General features: G+C 37.8%; 1 protein-coding gene across 4 annotated transcripts in view; it reads right to left on the reverse strand.

Annotated features, from left to right (window-relative positions):
• Nucleotides 1-27,103, reverse strand: part of SUCO (SUN domain containing ossification factor) — a 100,361-nt gene extending 73,258 nt beyond the window's left edge. For all 4 annotated transcript variants that reach the window (XM_037825334.1, XM_037825333.1, XM_037825335.1 and 1 more), the window contains exons 1-2: nucleotides 26,906-27,103; nucleotides 1,231-1,339 (exon numbers count right to left, since the gene is read on the reverse strand). In XM_037825334.1, coding sequence (XP_037681262.1) covers nucleotides 1,231-1,339; nucleotides 26,906-26,967 — 171 coding nt within the window. In that variant the 5' untranslated portion in view covers nucleotides 26,968-27,103. The remainder of the gene's footprint in view (nucleotides 1-1,230; nucleotides 1,340-26,905) is intronic.
• Nucleotides 27,104-27,628: the final 525 nt, after the last annotated feature.

A 27,628-nucleotide genomic window follows, 5' to 3' on the forward strand; every position in this document is an offset into this window, starting at 1 on the left:
CAAATGTCTCTTGTACAATGTGTCATAAAAGCAAAGCTTATATCACCTCTATGTATCTAAGCCTTTTTGGCACATAATAGGTACCTAAATATTTGGTGAAAGTTTTACCCCCATAATGCTTTACTTTAATTCAATGCTACAATACTCAGTCTTCAAATTTCTCATCAAAGAAGAGATTATATCTGAGTCTAATAGACAATGGGTGAAAGCATAAAATGATAGACTTTTTGAAGGGATATGCAGCAACAGTCTCTAAAATTTTAAATGCACTATCCCAGAAATATAGTACATATGACCCCACCCCCAAAAAAGCACATAAATGTAACTGTAAGCACAGGTGTACACACACACACACACACAGCTGGGAAACAATGCAAAATTCCATCAACAAAGAAATGGTTAGCAAGTTACGATATACACATACAATGGAATAAAAATGCAGCCACTAAGAATACAGCTGCATGGAAAAGTGTCCATGTCATCAGGGGAAGGAGGGAAATCAACTTGTACAATATTTATATGACATTTCAGTAGGCAAAAAAATAGAAATTTCTATATATATGAGTATATACCCAAAGAAAAATATCTGAAAGTTTACACCACAAACAGTAAACTGTGGATCCATCCTTTGGAGAGGAGAGTGAAATATACATATGAATATTTTATAGTCAATATAAATTATTTCTGTCACTTAAAATAAATACACTGAATTTGGGAGGGGTGGGGGGACAAATCTGGTCAATTTGCCCTTTGAAGTGATAAAATAATAAATGATTGAGACCGCCAGGTTTTTTGGATTCCTTTATTCAACCCACCCAATTATATAAAACAGACTACACTGCAATGGATGGCAGACACTCCCTGTAATCCTCATTTCTAATAGCTTTTCATTTATAAGGCCAGGGTTTCTTTGGGAACTCTTTAACTATTAAGAGGATAAAAGAACAGAATCACTAGCTTTCAGTACACTGAACAAGCACTATTTTTTTCTCTACTGTAGGACTCAAGATGTTATGACAGTCCAAATATAAACAAAGAGAATAAATATACAAATATCTCAAGAATTATCCTAATTGCAGTTACCTAACTCCCCAGATTATAGCAAAGAAATATACAAATATCTCGCCAAAAATTATGACATAGTATTTTTGAAATTACTTTTATTCAGAATGTTTTGAGACAGATTTAGAAAGCTGACAAACATTACAAAGCTAACTTTATTTAAGGTACCTTTTTCTGGAAATGTATGTCTTCATTTTCTAGGGCACAACTGTGATCTTGAGGGTAATATGATGAAGCTGAAGAACTCTCTTTACAACATACACGCCAACTGGGAAGCCTGTAAAATACCCACCACCACCACCATGAAAAAGAAAAAAAGAAGAAAGAAGGAAAAAAATTGTTAAGTCAACATATTCCCTACCATGAGCTAGAATCTGAGGCAATTCAACAGACACAGATGGTTCCAATCCTAAGGCCCTTAAGAACTTAATGTAATTATGAAGACAAATGTGCAAAAGACAGAGTTGGGTTTTTTTATTTAATGCCCAAAGAAAAATATAAAGTGTTATCAGCATCCCAAGTAAGGCATTATGAATTCCATGAAGGTACAACAGAAAAGATTTCACAGTAGCAGTATCAGATAATTATCACAGATAGAATAGAGAAAGCTGTTAAAGAACTAACCTCCTCAGAAAGCACCAGGTGCCAGTAATACACAACATTATACCAAATATTTAACAAATAACTCTAAACCTACCTAAACGGTTTCAAAGCATAGAATTAAAGCTTCTAAAGTATATTTATTGGGAATATATAACTGATATAAAAAGCTAACTGAATTAGCACATATACAAAGGAAAACTACAGATCGATAGTACTTGTGAAATCAGATGCAAAATTCCTAAAGAAAACAATAAAAAAAGAAAGACTCTAGGAACTTCCCAAGGAATAATATACCATTGTAATGATCAAGTAGAATTTAGCTATGATATTTAAAAATCATTCATTCAAAAATATCAAGGAAAAATATCTTATGATTATCTCCATAGTCACTGAAAGGCATTTACCATCCATCAAGATTTTTCAAATCAATACTAAAATATGAATAAGTAGATATTTAACATAGGAAACATACATATGTCTAAACATATCTAAAAGTACTCTATATAAATCTGAAACATGAATGTCCATTAACACTAGTATTACGGACCATGAGAATAAAGGAAGTATAAAAATGGGGAAGGAAACTAAAATTATCATCTGTTGCAGATAATGAGATTATACAGGTGGAAAACTCTGAAAGAATTCCCTTCTAAAAGAATTCCTAAGAGCTGGGTATAACATTAAGAAACAGAAATCAACAGACTCTATATTCAAAACATCAACACCAGTTATAAGATGTAATAGAAGAAAAGTCCCATTTACAATAGAAATTATAAAATACCAAGATATGAACATAGCAAAAAAAAAAAAAAAGTTCTATCGAGTAGAACTATTTGAATCTGCCAATACTTGAAAATGCTTTTACTGGAAAAAATTTCAATTTCATGCAGTTCAAAGTAATATACAAGGAAGATTTGAGAACTACATACTGAGAAGGTAAAAAGGGAGAGTTTTGTTTTTTAATTAGTAGACTGACTCTCAAGTTTAGATTAAAAAAAAAAAAAAAAAAAGCCAGACTAGCCAAGACTCTGAAATGAGGGGACCAGACCAAAAAGAGCCACAATAATTACATTATGGTACTGAAATGAAAAAGGAACAAGCGGAATCTTCAGGGTGACTGTAAAGAGAAACCTCAGGATGACAGCTACCCAAGGAACAGAAAGTAACCAAACTAGACTAGAGGTGACCAGATGCTCCAGAAGAGGCTTAGGAGGATGAAATGGGTAAGAGCTTCTGATGAGTCTCTGAAAGCCTCAAGAAGAGATTTACATAACTGGCAAAGAGTTTGTATTTAAATAGGAAAATGAGCAAAATTAAAGCAAGTTTACTTAAAGCAAACTAAATAATTTCTAGGAAAAAATGAAAAAAAAAAAGTACAGAAAAGGAAAGTAATTATATTTTATGACATGGCTCAGTTTTGAATAGCATTTTATAAAGTCATAATAATATAAAGATTGAATACTACTCTAATCCAAATTATAACAGATCTGTGGTTAAGAAAACGAAACTGATCTTCTGCAGTAGAAAGTCAGTGAATAATACCTAGAACTGACAATAAAGCAAATATTTTATAGATAAACAGGTAAATAGCAACCTGATTAGCTAAGAGATGAAAGCAGTTCCCTTGAAAAGAGAACTTAGGGAAAGGGGTAGGATAGAATGGCTTATTTGCATAATTGACCTTTAAAACTGATTTTTTAAAATATAATTACTTTTGACAAAAAAAAGAAAATACAAAATAGAGGAGGAGGCAAGCAAGGTACATAATAATTTACTGAACATGCTACCATGTATTTGCTTGTGCATGCATAAATTTCTCTGGAAGAACTTAAATTTAGAAAGAAAAAGGAAAAAAGAACCTTGGTTGCCTCCAGGAAGGAAAACTGGGTGGCTAGATGATAAGGGCAATAGAAGGATATTTCTCACTACATGTCTTTTGAATTTTGAACCACTTGAGTATGTCTATTCCAAATTTTAAGGAAAATGTAAAGTAGTAAGTTAAAATGCTTAGTGAAACTTTTTATTGGAACATATTTATGTTACAATGTTAAGAACAGATTACAAAATTTACCCACATAGCATGCTCTTAATACATACATATTTATATATGTAATATATGTGTATGTATGTATGTGTGTATATATATACATATATATTACAAATATATATATAGCAAAAAGTCTGGAAGGAAACATCTAAAACAGTAGGTATGGGAATTTGGGTGATTATGCCCACTCCTCCTTTACTTCACTTTCTTTTCTATATTTTCTAAATTTCTACCTTGAACATGTATGTGTGCCTGTAAACTCTAATATTCACATCAATGCGAAAAGGTGGCCAACTGACATTGAATCTCATGATCCTGATTTTTTACTGTCATACAATCGAAACCCCATTACCCTAAATTCTGAGTTTGTGGAACTGAATGTTTAAGAATAAGTCTTTCCATTATTCCAGGTATTCAGAATATCTGGTCCTAACGAGAGGATGGATATAAACTGATCTGCCCTGGCACTAATATTTAATACTTTCTTTACCTATCTACCCTATTCCAATTACACCATCATCAATAACATCACTCAAATACCTCTAACGTATCAGTCTCCACTTAAGGACTGATGTTAAAGTAGGTATCCCAGTGAGTTTTTTAGTGGGCAAAAAAACCACAGTCTCCACAGGAAATTCAAAGCTATATAGATTTCGCACTGAAGGAACTTACCATCTGAGTTAACAGAAGATGTTGAGGATTGAATCATACCCCTTTAAAAACATGTTCAAGTCTTAATCCACGTTCCTGTAGGTGTGAACCCACTTGTAAATAGGACCTCGGAAGATATTATTAGTTAAGGTATGGACTCATTTGTGAGTAGGATCCTTGAAGATCCTTTTTAGATAAGGCCAAAGTGAATCAGGATAAGCCTTAAACCATATGACTAGAGTATAAGTGAAAGGAAATTCAGACTATTGAGCAGAAGGAGAAGCCAGAAAGAGAAGCCATGTGACAGAGGCAGAAATACAAGCCAAGGAACCCCGAGGATTGCAGCAAGCCCAACGCAAGAACACTGACTAGTCTCCGGGGAAAAAGCATGGCCTGTCAAGACCTTAATTTTGGAATTCTAGCCTCCAAAACTGTAAGACAATAAATTTCCATTGTGTAAGCCCACCAAATGTGTGGTATTTCTCATAGCAGCACTAGTAATCTAAGACAGTATGTATGTACATTGCCAGAGAATCAATCTGTGATAAGTGATAGTCTCTGAAATTAAATTACAGTATGGAACTGTAACAGATAACTTAACATTCCAACAAAAGAAAAAGCCTAAAACAGATAAAAAGTATCACTGACTAATAACCGTCAAGAAATTTTAAAGCACCAAAGTAAAAGAAAATACTCCAAATTCATTCCAACTCTACTGAACAAAAATGAATCCATATTACAAGGTTTCTTATTTTCAAAGAATTCCCCCAGGTGAATCAGAACCAATGGATCACACTGTAATGATCTGATGGTATTCTGCTGCATGACTAAATAGGTTTTACTCCATGCTATTTAAGCAATTTCCTAAAACTGTATTATGAGAACCACAAGCCTGATGAAGTAAGTTTCTAAATCTGTAACAACACTCTTCCCTCACTTCAAAACCAGAAACAGTACTTATTTCACTTACTATTTGTAAGTTGATTGTGTGCATATATGTTCTCTCGTATTTACACTTCAACCCCTCCCTACAAAATCAAAATACACCACTTGCAAACATAAGATACTTAACATCTGTTAAATGAATGAGGGTTCTGTGGAAACTTCTTTGCAACACACAGTCAGAAAGAAATTTAGCCAGCCTTCATTCCTCTTCCATAACCATCACTACTCCCTCCAACGCATTCTCTCCACCAACATACACAAACAAAACTCAAAAAAGAATCTGGCAACTAAGAGGATTTCTATCCCTTTTAGCTAACTTTTCTTCACCAATGTGGCATGGATTCACTGTTCATATAGAAATGCATTAACTCTATCTGTAATTAAATGTGTGGTAAAAAAAGCACATTTGAGAACCATTTAGGATACCAAACTTTACATGCTTTAGTGAAACAAGTGTATCATATATGCTATTATTGTGCTTATTAAAAAAATCACTAACACCAAATCTGAAAGTCTTAGTAATTACAAGTACTAATTATAAAATATCAACAAAAAAATTCTCCAATAAAAAATAGCCATCTGATATCTTTAGCAAGAAATTGACAGTAAATCTATAACAAAACGAACTAAATTAGAACCTATAGGGCTGAAAAATCATCTTTAAAGGGATACTTATGCTGAGTAGACTTTGGAATTTAAATTTTTCTTTATCCAAGGTAGGGCTGAAATGGAATTTTTTTGTTAACTTAATATATTTACCACCTTATCAAGCCATAGGTGCACAAATATTCTGCCAATCAAACTGTGATTTCCTTTTACATTCAGTGTTGCTATTCTAATCTAAATAATAAACAACCAACCAATATATCTAGAAAGCCCAGCAAATGCACATGGCAAATATTCACCAAATATCAAGTAAATTCTTCTTCCAAACTTATTAAAAACCAGTTTTGACTTAAAAATATGTGTATGCATATGATCATATGAACCATACTGCAAAGGCAGAATATTCTTATGGAAAACAAAATCATTTTCTAGGTGGGCATTTCGATGGTGATGTGGGAGGGGCAAAGTTAAAACTATCACCACACCTAGCTTTGTGTTCTCTTTAACAGAGAACCATAAAAAAAGATACAGCTTCACTGACTAAGAAAAATGACTTACCAGTTTCATTTATACAGGTGACTGGAGTTTTGTTTTTGTTTTTTGTGTTTTTTTTTTTTAAGTTTTTTTAAGAGGGGAAAACCTAGCTACAAGACATTAGTACTATTTCGTAAGTTTTAAAGCAGGAGGCAAAACTTGAAGCAACCATTAAGTCCATTAACAAATTTCATGAGGAAAAAAATCAAAACAAAGATTACCAGCTCAAATATCAATTGATATAAAGCTGAAAGGATCTACTCAAAAAATTTAATCTAAGAGTTGAAATTACCAAATAATTTCCTGAAAGCCTTTATCAATGATTTCAAAATCTCTGGCCTACAAGTCCTTGATCTTGGGGCTTGCCCTTACGAAGCTTGTTACTGCAAAAGAGAGGCTAAGCCTACTTATAATTGTGCCTGAGAGTCACCCCCAGAGAACCTCTTTTATTACTCAGATGTGGCCTCTCCCTCTAAGCCAACTCGGCAGGTAAACTCACTGCCCTCCCCTCTATGTGGTACATAACTCCTAGGGGTGTAAATCTCCCTGGCAACATGGGATGTGACTCCCGGGGATGAGCCTGGACCCAGCGTCCTGGGACTGAGAAAGCCTTCTGGACCAAAATGGGGAAGAGAAATGAAACAAAATAACGTTTCAGCAGCTGAGAGATTTCAAATGGAATCAAGAGGTCATTCTGGAAGTAACTTATGCATTATATAGATACCCGTTTTTAGTTTATCAGAATAGCTAGAAGGAAATATCTGAATCTGTTGAATTGCAATTCAGTATCCTTGATTCTTAAAGATGAGCATATAACTATATAGCTTATATGGTGCAACATTTGACTGTGAAAACCTTACGGCTCACACTTCTTTTACCCAGTGTATGGACAAATGAGTAGAAAAATGGGGACAAAAAGAAAATGAATAATAGGGGAGAGTAGGGGCATAGGATGTTTTGGGTGTTCATTTTTACTTTTATTTTTATTCTTCTTTTTATTTTTTGAAGTAATGAAAATGTTCAAAAATTAACTGTGATGATGAATACACAACTATATGATGATACTATGAACAACTGTTGTATATTTTGTATATTGTATGATACGTGAATATATTCCAATAAAATTGCATTAAAAAGAAAAAAATAAAAATCTCTGGCCTATATCAAATAATTTTTAGGGTCTGTGCCGGTTTGAATGTATTATGTCCCCCCAAACGCCATTATCTTTGATGCAATCTTGTGTGGGCAGACCTATCAGCATTAATTAGATTGTAATTCTTTGAGTATTTCCATGGAGATGCACTCCATCCAACTGTGGGTGATGACTCTGATTGGATGATTTCCATGGAGGTGTTGGCCCGCCCATTCAGGGTGGGTCTGAATTAAATTACTGGAGTACTACCTAAGCTCAGGCAGAAGGAGCAAGCTTGCTATAGCCAAGAGGAACACTTGAAAGAATGCACTGGAACTGAGAGGAGCTTCAGCTTACAGAGACATTCTGGAGATGGCCTTTGAAAGCCGACTTTTGCTCCAAAGAAGCTAAGAGAGAACAAACGTCCCAATGGCATCTAAGAGTGACATTTTTTGAGCAACTGCAGCCTAGAGAGGAACGTCCTGGGAGAGAGCCATTTTGAAACCAGAACTTTGGAGCAGACGCCAGCCACGTGCCTTCCCAGCTAACAGAGGTTTTCCAGACACCACTGGCCATCCTCCAGTGAAGGTACCCGATCGTTGATGACTTACCCTGGACACTTTATGGCCTTAAGACTGTAACTTTGTAACCAAATTAACCCCCTTTTTAAAAGCCGATCCATTTCTGGTGTTTTGCATTCTGGCAGCTTTAGCAAACTAGAACAGGGTCTAATGTGAGATGGGAAGTAAACAAAAATAAAATTTAAGCCAAAATAGTATTTCAAGAACAAGCCTAGTGTGAACACGGCTCTCTTTCTTTCAAATGTTGTATCTTTCTTTCAAAAGTTGACTGAACATCTATGGAAAAAAGTGTCTCAAAATGGATACAAGCAAATGAAGTATCACAGTATCATTTACTTTATGGTATCAAGTCACAATTACTACCACAGTTTATAGACAAGAGGTTTCAAGCTATGCCCACTAGCATAGAAGAATTTGGTACTGGAAATAACTATTAATGGAGGCAAAAGATAAAACTTCATAAAAGGGATATAATAGTGAAGTCTTTCCATTCTATCAGGAGGTTACAATACCAGAAGTACGGCAAGGACTAGCAAAAGTGCATAATATTCCATGATACAACCAACCATCTGAAAACTCGCTAAGTGGTTTAGTATGATCATTAAAAAGAATACTGGAGTCACAAAGCCTGTATGAACTTGGGCAAGTACATTCAACAAATATTTATTACTTCTCTGTGCCTGTTTCCTCATAATATTATCTACTTCAAGGAACTGTTTTGAGGATTCAATGAAATAGTTTAAAGTGCTCAGAACTGTGGAGAGTACATAGTAAACACTCTTTATAAGTCATCACAAATGCCCATTAGAAAGAAAAATATTTTAGATTCTAAGAGAAGGGATGAAAATAGGTCATGTGTTTACCTAAGGAAATGGTTCAGAGAGAATAACAAACTAATGGAGGCTGTTTCAGGTTAACTTTTACTTCTGAGCTACCTCTAAGTTGTTCTTTCATCCTCTCACTCACTGTTGATCAGACCTAAAGTTATTTTATAATGGATTTCACACACAGACTTTGGTCCTTCCAATACTTCTACAACATTCAATAAATGGTTAATTTAAAAAAGAAAACATTTTGGAGATTTCTATTTGCACACAAATTCTAGGTCAATTTACTTGAATATTATTAAATGTTGTGTGCTGGCTCTGACATGAACAGATTTTTACTGAGGCATTTAAATCAGCTGGGTGGTTAAGCCATTATAAAACTGCTTTCAAAAATGTGCTAATTCTAACTCAGCAGGTGGACTTGCTGCCTTCCTCCCTACATGGGACATGACTTCCGGGGATAAGCCTGGACCCAGCATCGTAGGATTGAGAAAGCCTTCTGGACCCAAAAGGGGGAAGAAAAATGAAACAAAATAAAGTTTCAGTGACTGAGAGATTCCAAATGGAGTCGAGAGGTCATTCTGGTGGTTACTCTTATGCATTACATGGATAGCCCTTTTAGTTTTTAGTTTATTAGAATACCTAGAAGGAAATACCTGAAACTGTTGAACCACAATGCAGTATCCTTGATTCTTGAAGATGATCGTATAACTATATAGTTTATAGGGTGTGAATATGTGATTGTGAAAACCTTGTGGCTCACACTCCCTTTATCCAGTGTATGGACAGATGAGTAGAAAAATGGGAACAAAAAGTAAATGAATAATGGGGGGAGAAGGGGTATGGGATGTTTCGTGTGTTCTTTTTTACTTTTATTTTTATTTTTTGGAGTAATAAAAATGTTCAAAAATTTATTGTGGTGATGAATGCACAACTATATGGTGATATTGTGAAGAAGTGATTGTACATTTTGGATGATTGTATGATATGTGAATATATTTCAATAAAATTGCATTTAAAAAAATTCAAATGCAAGAAAACTTACAACAAACTTTGAAAAAAAAAAGGGGGGATATACATGCAGTGTTGCATAAACTGAGTAACATCAACCCAATCCTAAGTATCTGAGGCCCCTAGAAGGAAAAAATAATCACTTTTTGTTTCAATACTTGTCAAGGCTTTTGGATTAAAGTTATTAGTCTAATTTTTACAAACAAGGAAATTAAAGCTCAGAAGTTAAGTAACGTGACCAAAGCCACTCAACTTGCAACTGCCATCCTAGAGCTCTCTCTCTCCAAAATCCATGATCTTTCTGTATTGCTGTACTTCACATTTTATATTCTCTGATCGACAGATAAAGGAAAAGACTGATAGAATAATACTGATCCACTACCTCAATTGGGGATGCCAGCCAAGGCTAGTTGTAACACAAAAATACAAAATCTCACAAAGTAGGAACATTGATTAAATTACCTCATGATTTAGAAACAGAGACAGCAAGTGATAACTAGTGCAGTGTAGTGACTAGGAGTATGGACTTCAGAGTCAGAAAAATCCAAATTTTAAACCTTCCCCCCCCCCCATTTACTAGTTGTATGACCTTGGACAAGTTATAAAACTTCTCTATCTCAGTATCAACACTGTAAAATGGAGTTATGAGTAAATAAAATAATTCATATGCTGTGCTCAAGCCTCGCACGGAATATGCATTTGACATAGCTTTTGTTATTAGTTACTGCCCTTTCTATCTTCTTTCAATAATTTTCAAGCTCCAGAGTAGTGTATACTTCTAGTCTTAACTTCTTCACCTTCTACCTAGTCCTCAGCCTGCTGAAATCCAATTTCTGTCCTTATTATACCACTGAAACTGGTATTGTTGTGGCAGAATTTACTTCCCCTCCAAGTGGCACCTTTGACTGCTGTTTGTGGAACCCTATCCTTGGACTTATCAAATTACACACTTCTGCTTCTCATCTCTGACTTTCCCTTCTGAGTCTCCTTTGATAAGCCTCTTCTGCTTACTCCTTAAATTATGGTGCTTCCAGGATTATGTTCTCAGTCTTCCCCTTATACTCTACACACACTTTTTGGAGACTTCATCTACTCTCATGGTTTTTATGCTGATGGATGCTAAAACTTTTATCATTAGCATTTATTATGTTTTCCTATCTGCTGCATTGCTTAAAACCTTTCAGTGATACCCTTTACTAATGTTAAGAATTAAGCTCACTAAAAAGTTTAAACCCCCTTCCTCATGTTTCAAGATATTTCAAAAACAATTGAATCCAAAATTGAACACATTATCTTCATCTTCCAAATCTGCCCCTCCTTCATCTCATCTTACCTTTTGGAACTAGTATCCATCCAGTACTCAAGTCAGAAACCTGAAAAATATCTGTGACAAATCCCTTTGCTTCACCCTCTCCCCTTCATCTCCAGTTTCTTTTACCTCAAATTTTTCTAATCCACTACTCCATCCCTGTTATCACTGCCTTAATGCAAGCCCTGATCGCTCACCTACTGCAATCTCCTAGATCTGCAAATCAATCTTTCACACCACTACAAAATTTCTAATACTAAATTATAGGACTGCCATTCTCCTGCTTACAACCTTTTATGGACTCCATTATCTATATATTAAAAGCCAAGTGCCAGTGCGTGATATAAAAGAATCTCTAAAATTCAGCTATACCCTAAGTATTCAGCTTCATGTTTCCTGCCACTATCTCCCACTTCATGCTTCAGCAATACAGACCTACCTGTAGTTGTCCCTTGAACACATACCATGTTGTCTCACGTTTCCAAGACTCTGACTCATGCTGTTCCCTCTTCCAACAATGTACTGCCCCTACTCCCACTCCCTACTATCCAAAACCTGATGAAGTCCTTATCATTCTTTTTTCCCAGGGAAAAGAACTAGTTAGGGACTAGGAGACTTTCCTAATTTTCACAGGCTGGAGTTTGGTGGCCCTCCTCTACAGCCTTGGGCACTTACAACACTCTGAACTGAAATTAACTATTTACAGTTCTATTTCTCACACAACACTGAACATCTCCAGGGCAGAGAAATTACTACTCTGTGCCCAGCACAATGACCAACTGCACTCTTACTTTGACTATTATTTGAAACAGCTTTTGATGAGAGCTTAAAAAAGGAAAAGTCTAGTAATCAGAGAACATTTCATGATAAAAGTAGGAGTTGAACTGGGCAATGAAGAATGGCTTCTTAAACATAGTACAAATCTAATATCTAGTGTAGAAACATAGTGCCAGCCATATAATTAGGGTAATATATCTAAAGTAATGCCCTGCCAATGCTCCTCCCCCACCACACACACTAAAAAAGGAATTCCAGGAAGGAAACATATGAAAACATGGAGGTGGGAAAACAGAACTTGTTTTTCAAGTGACAGTGTTACTGAAAAATGTTGCTTTTGAATGCTACTACCTGGAAATTTGGGGGAAAAAATTCAGTAAGTATTAAGAGGCTTGTGGGAAATGAAGAAGCCATGTTAGTCAAAAACTGGTAATAAAACACAGAAGCCATGTTAGTCAAAAACTGGTAATAAAACAAGACCAAAAGATCCCTGGGCCTCCAATGCCTTGCTCAATAAGCACCCTATTTTCCTTCAACCACAATGTTATTAAAGGACAGATGTTCTCCTAAAGCAAGTATCAGCTTTGGGCTCTTTTAAGGTTGCTTCTCTTCTGCTTGGTCTATCTGCTGATAAGTAAGAAGTCAATCACACTGTGCTCCTTTCTCCTTCCACTTTTTATTCTGTTTGGCTGCCTCGGTTGAAACTGTAGAACTTGGATGAAAAAGCACTAATGTTCTAGCGCTTGTTTCTGATAAAACCTTTGAATTTCAGTAGAAATTCACTCTGGTGGTCCTGACTTCTCTTAGCTTAAATATTCCACATATCAAATTCTATCTGAGAAATATTTCACTAAACTGGCCTATAATTTCACTGATCCAGCAAGGGGGAAGCACTTAATGTGTTATTTTCTGTTTTTATATCTTAACCTACTGTTAGAAATTCAGCCAATACAATTTGTCCTCAAATTTGCTAGAAATAGTTGTATATTTTTTTTTTCTTTTCTTTTCTTTTTGATACTTTTTTCTTTTTTAAACTTATTTGATATTAATATATTTTAAGAAATTGGGAAAGGTATATTTGGCCTATAAAACTCAAGTTACAGTACCCTGTTTACCTCATTTTCAACTCAAAACTGCAAAGACAGTCTCCAAGCAAATTACTACCAGCTAACACATTGGCCATGCTACAAGAGAAAGTTTAAGTAGGGAATGGTGGTCAATAAAGATGCAAAAGTAGGTTTGGGCCAGACATCAGAAGGCTGCTTTCTTGGTGCTTAACAGCAGTTGAGAGAATAAATTCTAGGGTCTAAAATTATGAATCTGTGAAAGTTGAAAGAGTAAAGGAGTTTTTTTTGTTTGTTTTGTTTTGTTTTGTTTTGTCTAACGTGGGCAATTAAAAGTAATGACAGTGTTCAAAAAGTCAGTCCGCTTTACCCCATACAGCAACTGTTTAAAAAGCTGAAAAAGAGATCAGACTTCAATTAGAAATATGAACAAAACTGATCTGGTTAGGGCTAAGGCAAATCAGACTAAAGGGTAAAGAACGATATTGACTGTGTTTTAAAACTCCAACGTCTGTGTGAGATCAAAGGAAGAGATGTTTATTTGGTGCAAAATTTATATTTTCTGTAGCACACTATCTAATTTAACTTGTTTGGTCAGATATTTGAACACCATAATTACATGAAACCTTGAACAGGGAGTGAGATCTTGTTGGTTTGTACAGGTGAGTGTGGTGCCCTGATATATCCCAGAGTAAAAAAAGGTATTTGCACAGCCCCCTTGAGGGGATGGGGTAAAATGTGGAAATATTAAATATCCCCACCTGTGGAATTCCTGATATTCTCGCAAGAATTGGAGACTACCAATTTAATAAGCCAAGCCCTTGATCTTGGGACTTGCCCTTATGAAACATATTCCTGCAAAAGAGAGGCTAAGCCATATACTTATAATCATGCCAAAGAGCCACTCCCAGAGAACCTCTTTTGTTGCTCAGATATGTCCTTTCTCTCTAAGCCAACTCTGCAGGTAAACTCACTGCCCTCCCCCCTACATGGGACATGACTCCCAAGGGTAAGTCTCCCTGGCAACGTGGGAAATGACTCCCAGGGATGCGCCTGCACCTGGCATCATGGGATTGAGAAAGCTTTCTTGAACCAAAAGGGAGAAGAGAAATGAAACAAAATAAGAGTTTCAGTGTCTGGGAGATTTAAAATAGAGTCAAGAGGTCATTCTGGAGGTTATTCTTATGTATTATATAGAAATCCCTTTGTAGTTTTTAGTGTACGGGAATAGCTAGAAGGAAACACCTGAAACTGTTGAACTGTAATCCAGTAGCCTTGATTCCTGAAGATGACTGTATAACTACAAAGCTCATAAGATGTGACTATGCTGTCTTCCCCCCTACATGGGATATGACACCCTGGGGTGTAAATCCCCCTGGCAACATGGAACATGACTCCCGGGGAGGAATCTGGACCCAGTATTGTGGGATGGAGAACATCTTCTTGACCAAAAGGGGGATGTGAAAGGAAATGAAATAAGTTTCAGTGGCTGAGAGATTCCAAAAGGAGCTGAGAGGTCACTCTGGTGGGCACTCTTACGCACAATATAGATAACCCTTTCTAGGTTCCAATGACTTGGAATAGTTAGCAGTAAATACCTGAAACTATTGAATTACAACCCAGAACCCTTGAATCTTGAAGACAATTGTATAACATTGTGGTTTATGAGGGGTAACAATGTGATTGGGAAAGCCATGTGGATCACACTCCCCTTTGTCCAGTGTATGGATGGATGAGTAGAAAAACGGGGACCAAAAAAAAAAAAGCACCCAATATTCTTTTTCACTTTAATTGTTCGTTTTCACTTTAATTTTTATTCTTATTACTTTTGTGTGTGTGGTAATGAAAATGTTCAAAAATTAATTTTGGTGATGGATGCACAACTATGTGGTGGTACTGTGAACAACTGATCATACACTTTGTATGACTGCATGGTATGTGAATATATCTCAATAAAACTGAATTAAAAAAAAAAAGATGTGACTGTGTAATTGCAAAAACCTTGCAACTGACACTTCTTCTATCCAGTGTATGGACAGATGAGTAAGAAAACAAAGAAAAAAAAAATTAAATAAATAATGGGGGGGTATGGGATATAGAATGTTTTGGTTGTCCTTTTTATTTCTATTCTTTTTTTTTTTTGAGTAATGAAAATGTTCAAAATTGATGGTGATGAATGCACAACTATATGATGATACTGCGAACCACTGACTGTACACTTTGGATGATTATCTAGTGTTCTGGTTTGCTGACACTGCCATTATGCAAAATATCAGAAATTGATTGGCTTTTATAAAGGAGATTTATTAGGTTACAACTTTATACTTCTAAGGCAACAAAAGTGTCCAAACTAAGGTATCAACAAGAGGATACCTTCACTAAAGAAAAGCCAATGATGTCCAGAACACCTCTGTCAGCTGGGAAGGCATGTGGCTGGTGTCCACTGGTCCTTTGCTCCCAGGTTGCATTTCAAAATGGTTTTCTCCAAAATATCGCTGGGCTTCCGTCTCTCTCAACTTCTCTCTCTCAGCCTCTGTTCATCCTTGCTTGGGCTTCTGCCTCTTTCAGCTTCTCTCTCTTAGCTCCTATACATCTTTGCTTGTTCTCCCAGGACGTTTCTCTCCAAGCGTCTCGGAAATCTCTCTTAGTTTCTCCAGGGCAAACTCCAGGCTTCATTTCTTAGCTTAGCATCTCCAAACATTTGTCTGCATCTCCAAGCATCTCCAAGCATCAGTGTCTGTGTCAGCTCTTGAGCTCTCTGAAGTACTCCAGTGAACTAATCAAGACCCACCCCAAATGGGCAGGATCCACACCTCCATGGACATAATTTAATCAAAGGTCTCACCCATAATTGGGTGAGTCACATCTCCATGGAAACATTCAATCACAAGGTTCCGCCCAACAAGATTGGATTAAAAGATCACGGCCCTTTAGGGTCCCTAACAGTTTCAAACCGGCACATTCCACCCCCTGGACCCCAGAAAGACATGTTCTTTCCAAATGCAAAAATACATTAATTCCATCAAAATATACAAAAGTACAAAGTCTTATCAAAATCAGTTACAGGCAACATTCTCCTCTGACTGTGGACCAGTGAAACTCAGAACAAGTTATCTGCTGCCAATATACAAAGGAGGGACAGTCATAGGATAAACATTCCCACTGCCACAGGGAGAAATTTAAAGGAAAATGGGTCAAAGGACCGGAACAGTTCCTAAAACCTGCAGGGCATAATTCGTTAGATTTCAATGTCTGAGAGTCATTTACAGAACTACGTTTTATCCTCGGGGCTTGAGAACAGCAGTTTCACCCTTTCCTAAGGCTTACACGGAGGCCTTGCTCTCTCCAAACGCTGGTGTGATTGCTCCAACATATCCTTGTGTTGGGGAGACCACCTTCCTCTTGGCCCCACCCTCCTCAAGCATCAGGGTGCCACCTGGACTACTGGACTCTGCATCTCTGGGGCAAAGGCTCTCCCCTCTCCAGTGGGTGGTGGCCAGGCTCTCCCCAATCTCTGGGGAATACACTCTTCCCTCTGTTAGGCCTGGGGTGGCAGCACTTTTCCTGAGCATCAAAGCAGAAGGCCCGCCCTCTGCCTCCAGGGCAAACTCATCCTTTCCACTGGCATGGGTAGGTCTACTCCCCTGGCCCAAGATTCCTTGACTCCAGACCTTAGCTTCTAGTTAGAACAAATCACTGCCCCTTCCATGATGGAAGTGGTCCAATGCAATTAAACTGCCACCAAGCAGCAGGCTCATCACCTCAGGGAATTGTGCCATATCGGGGGCTAAGTGTGGGTCTCTGCTGCTGGCAGACTGGGCACTCAGCAGTGGCTGTGGCCTCGTTGGCCTTAGTGAGTGGAAGTCCATATTGCTGAGCCCATGCCTCCATCCCTACCACCATACCACTTGGTTCATGAGCCCATTGAGCAATAACAGGAGTGGCTGAAGAAGGAGGCTGACTGGTAGCCACAGAATGGGTCATCTTACCCACTTGATTATTAAAATCTTCCTCTGGTAAAGTCACCCTTTGGTAAACATTCACATGGGACACAAATATCTTCATATTTTTTGCCCACTCAGAAAGGTCTATCCACATACCTCTTCCCCAGACTTCTTTGTCACCAATTTTCCAATCATGTCCCTTCCAAGTCCCTGACCATCCAGCCAAACCATTAGCAAGGCTCCTCAGGGCAGACTGAAGGCTCTTACCTCAGGGCAAGCTGGCGGTAGGGGGACCGTTTCCTCAGGGCAGACCATTACAAGTGTATCTAGCCAAGACTCAGCAGAATCCAGAGTTCCAATGTCCCCACTGCCATCATTATCAACTCGTATATCCTCATCCCAATTTTCAGGATCCCATTCTTTTCCAATCAATGCCTCTATTTTAACAGCAGACACCCTGAGAGGCTGAGATTCTAGTTTACATTGTAAACGTGCTACTCATACAATGAGCCTCCCAGTCTGTTTTCAGAGATCTTCACCTGGCAAAGTTGACACATAAACCTAACCATCACATCACATCTGCTAAGTGAATATATCTCAATAAAATTGCATTAAAAAAGAAATGGAAAAATTGGCAAAAGATTTGAAAAGTAGAGGAGCTGTCAGTTGGAGGTGAATGGAATACTGATGTGGAGACATTGTATAGGCACTTAAAAATGCAGACATGAGTACAGATGAGATTTGGGCTGGAATTGTCTCATTTCTGAAACAGAATATTTGAACATGGAGCTTCCTGCAAATACTTAGAAGTAAAGAAAGGCGCCAAGCAAAGCAAAGCTTTGAACGGAGGGAGGAAATTGGTTTGGAAGTAAAAGATAAGGAGGTCATCTGAATGGTCAGCAATATAAAATGTCTCAAATAAGGGCAGGAGAATTTGAAAACAGAAAGGTCCTGTTTTCAAAAAAGGGAAGCAACTGATTAAACTTTGGGGAGTGGAAACAGGAGACATTTGGAGAGCTGGTAGGCAGAGTTCTCACACATTTGTTTTGTAGCCAAAAGAGATTAAAAAAAAAATTTGTTCACTAATGTTCAAAATCCCAGAGTTCCCATCTAATTCAGTAGGACTGACCGGAATGCACAAAAGAATATTCCAAACCTACTGAAACAGACTCTCCATGATAAGAGTCCTAAGCAAATGAATTTTTTAAAAAGTTTCATGAATAATTCTAATATCCATTTGTTATTAAGCCAATCTAGGCACCACCATTTTCAGCTGTGAAACTAACACAAAGTAAATGTAAAGAAACTAACCAAGATCATCTACCTATTGGCAGCATCGCAGAGTGGTTAAGAGCACAGGCTCAGAACTCAGCCTTCATAGGTTCTAATTCTGACTCTGCCAGTTACTAGCTGTAAGAACTTGGGAAGATGGTTATCTTCCTTTTGCCTCCCTTTCTTCATCTTTAAAATGGAGTTTATCTCAAAAGAGATGTAAAGAGGATAAAATGAGTTTATATACATAAAGCACTCAATAAATGTCCACTATTAAAACTGCAAAGAAGGGACTACAATTGAGCTCCAACTTAGTTTCATGCCTTTTTTCACTACACTAGTATCTATATTTTGACAACCAGCTCATATGCCCCTGAGGGCAGAGCTCAAATCTCATGCTTCCTCTGTATCTTTCATCATACCAAAGACACTACTGGTACCCAATTAATACTTTGAGCAAATTTATGGATTCCCATTTCTGAACTCAGACATCTTAGGCCATCCTACTTCTACTCGACAAACTATCACAGTGCCCAGAGTGAATGAAATAATGAGAAGAATTTATATATTGCTTCCTATGAGTGAGGCATTGATCTAAGTACAGTCACACCTTAGTACTCGACTGCTTTGAAACTAATCAAATTTGGTACTCGACACACTTTGAAGTGAAAATTTTGTCCCAGTACTCATTGTTTTATTTGGTACTCGATGCATAAGCTAAAACTTGTCGGTGTTGGTTGCCTCGCAACTGGCTACCCTTTCCAGCCAAAACAAAGGGTCACGCATTAATCATGCAGTAGCTTTTGCCCTGTGCACATCCCCCTGAGTCTTATCTTAGCTTCTATGATTATTCTGTGCATTTTTGTGCTTTTTTAGTCATCATGGGTCCTAAGAACAGAAAAGAAAATTACTCTGCACCACTACTGAGCAAAAACTAGAAATAATAGGCAAATATGAGAGTGGCATTCACATTACTGATCTCGCTAGGGAATATGGTATGCCTAGAACAACGGTCTCCACCATCGTTAAGAATAAAGAAGCAATAAAAAAGCCTGATGTTGCAAAAGGAGTTAAAGGAGGAATAAAGCAGCATTCCCAAACACTCCAGGAAGTTGAAAAGCTGTTATTTATTAATTTGTGAAAACAAGAAGCAGTTAGCAGGTGACAGTGTATCAGAAGCCATGACATGTGAACAAACGAAACTGCTGCATGCCAATCCTGAAAAACAAACTGAGACCAAGTGATGAGAGTGCTGAAGGTTTTAAAGCCAGCCATGGCTGGTTTGATAATTTTAAAAAGAGGACGGGCATTCATAGTGTCATGAGGCATGGCGAGGCAGTGAGTGCTAATAAAAAGGCTGCAGGTACAGAGAGTACAGTTGTACAGGATACTGTATCTTTGGGCCAATCCATGGGTCTGGAGGTCGATGCTGCTGATGTTGAGGAGTTAGTGGAGGAACATCGTGAAGTGCTCAGCACTGGGCAGCTGCAGGAAATACAGAAGGAGCAGCAACAAGAGGTGGCTGAAGAGATTTCTTCAGGTGAGGAGGAAATAAGGAAGGATGTCCCTAGTTCCTTGATAAAAGAGCTGTGTGCAAAGGGCAGAAGTCCAAAACTTTGTGGAAAAGTATCATCCAGACAAAGCTCTAACAAGCAGAAATGTGAATTTATTGAATGACCAATTTCACAATTTTGAGAAATTCTGAAGACAGAAGCAATCCTCATTGGATAAGTTTTTAGTGAAGGTGAAAAGAATGCGTCAGACCCTGTAGTGCAGGTTGAAAAAAGGCAGAAGAGAGAACACCTGAGGTGCAAGTGCCCAATGTTCTTTTGGGAGGGGACTCTTCTTCCAAGCAACACTCCATGTAACTTCTCTCCTCACCACTCTCCTCCCACCATCCCATTAGGCCATGGATTCTTTTCAGTATGCGTAAAGTGAAGTTTTTATTTTATTTAATAAAATATCTAAGTATTTATTAATTTTTAGGCTTATTTCTCATGTAAAGTAATCATATACAACTGTATCTTTTTATATATTGCCTTAAAAATGTGCATTGTCTTTGGTTTGGGAATGCATTAGGTTTATTTACATTATTCCTTATGGAAAAATTTGTTTGGTACTCATCGTTTTCGGTACTTGTCATACCTCCTAGAGTCAATTAGCGATGAGTACCAAGGTACCACTGTACATATTTTCTCCCATTAGATTACAAATAGTACATAACATTAAGTTAGTATCTACAAACCACATTAACGCTATAAAACATTTTCTAACATAGCTAGGTATTACTTAAATTTAAAATATACAATAACTTTAACTAGCAATTCATTAAAAAAATAAAGTCTTAAAATAAAAGTTTTTTTCAAAAAAATATGCACTTATGAAACAAGCCAAAACAGGTTTATCCCATGGGATTAACATTCTTATACTGTAAAGTACTCAAAAGCAATTTTCCTATTCCCATGCAAAACTACAATTTCATTTTCCAAAACTACTTTAAAATATGGGCTTGAAAAACAAAACAGATGAACAATACTATTGGGACTTAAATACAATCTGTAACATATACATAATTAATTTTCAAGCAAAGAGTATTGCTATTTCTTTTCAGTTATATGTAAACTACTGAAGAGAAGTATTTCACACCTATATATGTTTCCACTTGAAGATGGACTAAGAGAATAATCAAGTACTTAATTCCTTTCAAAATTTCTCTCTTTCCTTTCAGTAAAAGCACCGAAGTGTTAGCTATATATATTGACTCATTTCTCCATTCAGATTGTTAAGAAAAGGGAAAGAATGATTTATGAGTTAATGAACAACTGAAAATGAAATAACCAATGCCCTAAGGTAGATTAGTGCTGGCACCTTTTGTTTCCCCATTGCCTGTCAAACCTACTTCCTGCTTCAATTCCAATATACCCTCAAATGTTTAATAACCTAAAGAAGTAATATGAAACACATCCATTTCTTTTAAAAATAATTCAAAGGACAGAGAAGTCATTATAGATAAAGAAATTATTTGCCATTATTTATTGGACACAAGTGTTCAAGTTTTACACAAAGACATTACACCTTCCTTCACAGACCTTTTCTTATTTAAGCAACCTGCCTTCATCTAACTCGTCCGACAGGATATGACACTATTAATAAAGACCCAACACATCTTTTAAGTACCAGCTGCTCTCTTTGGAACATATACCCCAGAGCAAAGATAAACTTTTTTCCCCCAAACACTCTGACATTATATTAAGTTCCACAAGGAAAAAAAAAAAAAATTTAAGTAATTGGAAGAAGAGAGGCTATTTTAGTATTTCTTCAGAAAAGAAATACATTCAGAATTTTTTTTTTAATTTAGAGATAGAAACAGAAAACGTGAAAGATTTCTTCAGGAAGGAGTGGACTGTAATTTTCAAGGATGTTTCTTATCTAAATAAATAAGTAAATAAAATGCTTAAATATTTTTCTAGTTTCTTATTTTTCTGCTAACTTATGCATATTAATGAGCCAAAAAGCAAGAAAATTATCAGAGAAAAAAAGCATAATAAAGGGTACAGAGCTATAATCATAAACCAGGGAATAAACCTCTTAAATCAATGAAAACTAGATTGACATACTCAGAAAAATTACTAAGGTTAAAAAAGCCAACAAAACACAGACCACCTTGATTTAGATATCAACTCTCTCCTAGTGTGACCACCAATTAGGGGCTCTGCCTCCAAACTCTGTCCCTTCCAATCCACTCTATCCCCCAGTGATATAATTAAAAGATCAACAGCTGACCTTACTCTCCTGTTTTCAGTTTAAACTACTTCACTGGCTCATTCCCCCCAATAGGTTAAAAGCAGAGTTCCTCCACACAACAATCAAATCCCTTTATAATCTGGCATAGTCTCCCTTCCATCTCTCCCCCACATACACTCTAAAATCTAGATAACCCAACATCAGGAATGGTCCCTCTGCCTAAAACACAGTTCTCCTATCTTGAACTATCCATCCTGCAAACCCACTTTACGGATAAGAACTGAAGCGCACAGAAATAACTTGCCCAAGGACATACGGCTAGTGATAGAACCATAACTAGAATACAAATTCTTCCTCTGGTTTTCCTCTATTATGTTTATAAATGTTTGAGAACTGTTTAAAATCAAGCTCTTCCCAATAGAGTCTAAATATGAGCTTCACCCAGATGAACCTTTTGGTGCTGGAAGAAATTATTTGATGTTTTTAAATCTAAAAAGTAAATTAAACTTTACTAGGATTAATATAAAAATTCATACTTGGTCTGAAAGTCAGCTGATCACACATCAAGGAAAGAAGGGACTATACCCAAAAACTTGAGGAAAAAGTGGGAGTTCTACAAACAGTGGTGTTTACTTCCAGCACTACGTAACTCACCATGGTTTGTATGTGCCCAGTTAAGAAGATTTAGGGATATTATTTAGTTTTAACTAAACTGACTCTCACAATATGGAAATGTAGCTTTAAAAAATTCCTGCAAAGACTAAAGATAATAATAATGCAAGCACAAATCAACAAGTAAATGGCAGGGCTAAAACGCTTAGCTAGTACAAGCTATGTTTTATCCACATTATGATATAAAATAATCTAACTGGATATGACATAATCACCTCTCTCACTAAAATATTACTATTTTAATAAGAGCAAAAAGGTGCTGTTATCAGACAGTATTTGCTTATTTTCTTTCTCATCTTAAATCTCTGTATAATCTATCATATATAATAATGATTAGTTTAATAATATCCTAATGTTACATTTACACATGAATATAACTGATAAACAAATAGACACACACTGAAGTTGTATGCACAAAATTTATACTGATGGGGGGGCACACTCGAAAAAGTTTTGAATACCCACTGCTTGAGGACATGGACCATGTATTTTTTCCTTTTCAGGTGGTGATCAACCTCCCCAACTTGCCCAGGATGTGGTAGCCTAAATAACAACCCTTCAAAAATGTCCATCCTAATCCCTGGAATCTGTGACTGTATCTCACAAGGTTCCTAATCCCTGGAACCTGTGACTATGGTACCTTACAGGTGTGACTAAATTAAGGATCTTGAGATGTGGAGATTATCCTGGAATATCTAGGCGGGCCCAATGTAAAAGGAAGGCAGGAGGATCATTATCACTAGTAAGAAATGTGAGGACTGGAGCTTGAGGTTGGAGTGATGCAAGAAAGGGACCACAGAACTCAGGCCTCAAGTAGTTGAAAATGTCAATGAAATGGATTCTCCTCTCAAAGCCTACAGAAGGAAACAGATCTGGCAAAACTTGATTTTAGCCTCATTAGACTGATTTCAGACTTCTGACCACAGACTGTAAGATAATAAATTCATGTTGTTTTAAGCCACTAGATGCATGGACTTTGTTACAACTGCAGTAGGAAACTAACAAAGGGGGTCCCTGGGATATGGGGCTTTCATTGCTAAAATCAGGACAAGTTAGTCACCCTATCTTTAGGTTTCAATGCTCATAACAGTATATGGTATACACAAGAAGTGAAGAATAATCTTTGTTGAATGAACTTATGATTAAAATATATAGGTAATATATACCTTTACTGTTTTACAAAGATATCATGTGAATTATCTCATTTCATCCTCCTAACAACCCTGTGAAGCACGAATGGATTAATATTCTCATCTTAAGGATATAAGAACGAAGGATCAAAAAAATTACATAACATGTCTAAGGACACATCATCTAGTTAAGTGACAGCACTACATCAGAACACAGGTGTTCTGATCCATAGTCAAAAGATCATGGAGGTCAGGAGCCCGTGCTATGAGTCAAGCTGCCTAGGTTCAAATCCAGGCTCCAACAAGTATAAGTAGCTTAACCTTAGCCAAGTGACTTAACCTCTTTATTTTCCCTTCTGTAACATGCAAAATGATGTTAATTATAGTACCTAACAATGTTGTTGTGAGGATTAAATGCCCCAACATGTGTAAAGTACACATAATGTACCTAAGACAGATATAATAAATGTTAGCTATAATTATTATTGTGTTGCAGCTAGAGTGCATTTATACGTAGACTGCTCTGTACTAACTGATAATCACGTGAAGTATGAAAAAAGGAAAAAATAGCAAACAGAATGAATAGTGAGATGGATGGAATGTTTTTTCTGTGGCACTAATCTAAGTTTAGAACTCTTTAGGCTGGAAAGACAAAAGCAGAAGGGAGACATAATCAAAATCTATAAAATTACAAGAGTATAAATAAGGTGATCACAAAACTCACTGGTAAGATGAGTAGACAAACTTAGAAACTTGAATACTGCATATATAATAGAAATTGGTAACAAATTTATGAATTGGGGACAAATTTATGAATAACAAAGAAAAACGGGCTATTAAGAGGAATTTGATCAACTTTCTTACAAACCTTTTGTCTAACCGTCTAAGCAACCATTTTTGTTGAGGGGAAGGGGGATGTTTGACAATGGTATAACAAACCACAATGTAGTAAGAGGTGGACCGCCAGCTGAGCCGGTGCTTTAATTTCAATGTTTCTCTTTTCCAAGAGAGGAGTCTCAAAAGACACAACATACCCTTTGTCAATCACCAGCACCCCAATGCTCCCCTTCCCAATCTTATCATCACCCTTCCAAAAATCCTCAGCCTAAATATTCCATTTTAATGCCTTTTAATGGAGCTGCTAAAGAGTAATTAAAAGGTCTCTAAAGTTGACAGTTCAAACAAATCTCAAAATACACTAATCCCATTGTTTCTTAAGCTAAAGTTGCTTAAATCTTTCACATTCTCCTTAAACCCACAACATCCAATTTTCACTTTGGATGTCAACAAAGTTTATAGAGCTTCAAGACTACTAGTTTCAATACTAGGCTTACTGAGTTGTCCCTTACAGGTCATGATCTCTCCACTATTGCTAACATAAAAAGTTGAGAAAACACTGAGGTTAGCTTAAGCGAAAGATAGCCAGAAATTCCAAGAAGAGAAGCATGACTAATTTAAATTCCCAAATTATTTTAAGAACAACATTCTGATGTCTAATTTATCTCCACCATCAAATTAAAGAAAAAAAAAATTCTGAGATACTGGTGCACGTTGAAAAATGAGAAATGTAACCTCTTCACTTTATCAGTCAGTCATTTGAGGATGTGCTGATGAAGAATAACGTAGTCAAAAGGACAAAACCAAGGAGAAAGAGGAAAGAAAAGAAGGTAGTCTACAAATAAGGCAGCCCCTAGAAAGAGATGGTTATGAACGCAAGGTTTCAGTATCTCATCTACAAACTTAAATTTAAAATGGGTTGAGTAGATTCCCTGCAGGCACTTGTCGGTACTCAACATAAGATTAAAAGGTAGAAAGGCAAATGACATTTGATCTTAAGAGTTCCAAATGAAAGACGAGAGGCCAAATTTCTTGCTCCCTAAAACTGTGATCATCCTTCTTATCAAAATCCCTCAGACAAATGTTTTCTTCTCCCTCCCTTTTTATGTAGTATTTTATGTGAGCAACAACTCTACAATTTCAGTATCTTTGGAATCCATCAGGCGCCCATGAAAATGAACATATTGTTGGTGCTTTGCAGATACAAGCTATACAGAAAACTTAGTTTAATCTAATTTTAATATAACAAACAGCAAATCACTTTGAAGAATCATCTTTTCAGTCACCAAATGTCAAACATCTCTGAAGAAATTCCCTGGGAAGGAAGAAAGGCTTTTCCAAGGACACTGTTAGCAATCCTTTGACTTACAAGCTCTCTCAGCTCTTCAATAAAACCCAATATACCGGGGGTTCACATAAATGCAGTAGAGCTTTAGGGACAAAGCACTTTTCCCGCCTTCAACATACTGTTCTCACCCTCCCATTACTAAGGGACATTACCCAAACCACACTACCAAAAATTACTTCACGCACTAACACCTAAGACGCCCTCTTCACCACACCAGAGGATCCCCATCATCCACCTCCTCTGAAAAAAAGTGCTTCATAAAGCCCCCAAAAGTTTTCAAGACCAGTAGCCTCAATTGTACTCGAGGCCAAAGATTCTGCGAGTAAGGACCAGGAGAACTACTGCTCACATGTTATTCTTACCCTCATGACGACTTAACCTTTTTAAAATCGCATGTCCAGAACCTATCACATCTGGCCTGCTTTATGCTATTCCACACTATGAAAGCAAGTGCCTAGCAGTAAATCAGAGCAACTTAGCTATCATCTATCCGAACACTGCCCCAAACACTGTACAGTCTCCATGAGGTAGCGTAACTGAGTACAAAGGCACTTGGTGGTTCCCTCTATCCAGGCACCTTTCTCTCCCACTTAAGTTGCCGTGTAAATTCCCAAATAAACCATGAAGATCTCCGCAGACAGTGCTGCCAGGCCAGTCTGCAGGAGAGTCGCGGAGTAATCAGCTTGCCACTTCGTAGGGGCCAAGGAGACCCACACTCCAAAAGCCAAGATGATTTGGGGGTGTGACCTGGCTGCTCCGTCCCCCCTTCTCCCCTCAAAAGGAACTCCCCTGTTGTCGCGGCTACTCACCAGACTAAGGAACACAGAGAGAGGCAGGACACCAGGGCCAAGGCCCGTCGGTACTTCTTCATCTTCTCCTCCTTCTTCCCCCTGCCAGAAGGCAGCACATCCTCCCGGCAGCCGCCACTGCCGAGGCCAAGATGGAGGAGTCGGAGCAGGAGCGCGAGGATGGGTCCGGGAGTCCTAAGGGCTGTGGCGCCTGGAGAGCGGCTGCTCAGCGGCCCGCGTCTTCGCCTCCCTCTGTGAGGGGCCCAAGGCGGCACGGTCAGGGTCGCTTCACAGGAGAACTCCGGGGTCTGCCGCTGCTGCTGCTGAGGCCGCCGGCTCGCCGGCACCCGCCTCCTCCAGCCGCCACCGCCGCCACTGCCGCCCCATATCCCCCTCGCCCGCCCCGGCTCTCGCTCCGTGATGCCGGCGACCAACGGCCGCCGCGTATTCGCCTCTCAACAGCCAATCGCCGGCGGGGCCAGGACACCTCACACACCGCTGAGCTGGAAAGAGACGCGTCACCCACGTCCCGCGGCGCTCACACCCCCACCAGCCTCCGCGCGGGGCACGCCCCCTCCGACGTCTCAGACGGAGAAACCGGAGGGAGGAGGTCGCCAAGCCGGAAGAGCTGGACTTGCCGCCGCTCCGCCCACCTCAGGTCCCGCCCAATTATTGCTCAGTTCTGAAAGCGGAGAGGAACCACGTGACCTTCAGCCTTAACAACAGCCCGCCAGTCGTGCGACG

The sequence above is a fragment of the Choloepus didactylus genome, chromosome 2 (genome assembly GCF_015220235.1).
Source record: "Choloepus didactylus isolate mChoDid1 chromosome 2, mChoDid1.pri, whole genome shotgun sequence".
Taxonomy (NCBI): domain Eukaryota; kingdom Metazoa; phylum Chordata; class Mammalia; order Pilosa; family Megalonychidae; genus Choloepus; species Choloepus didactylus.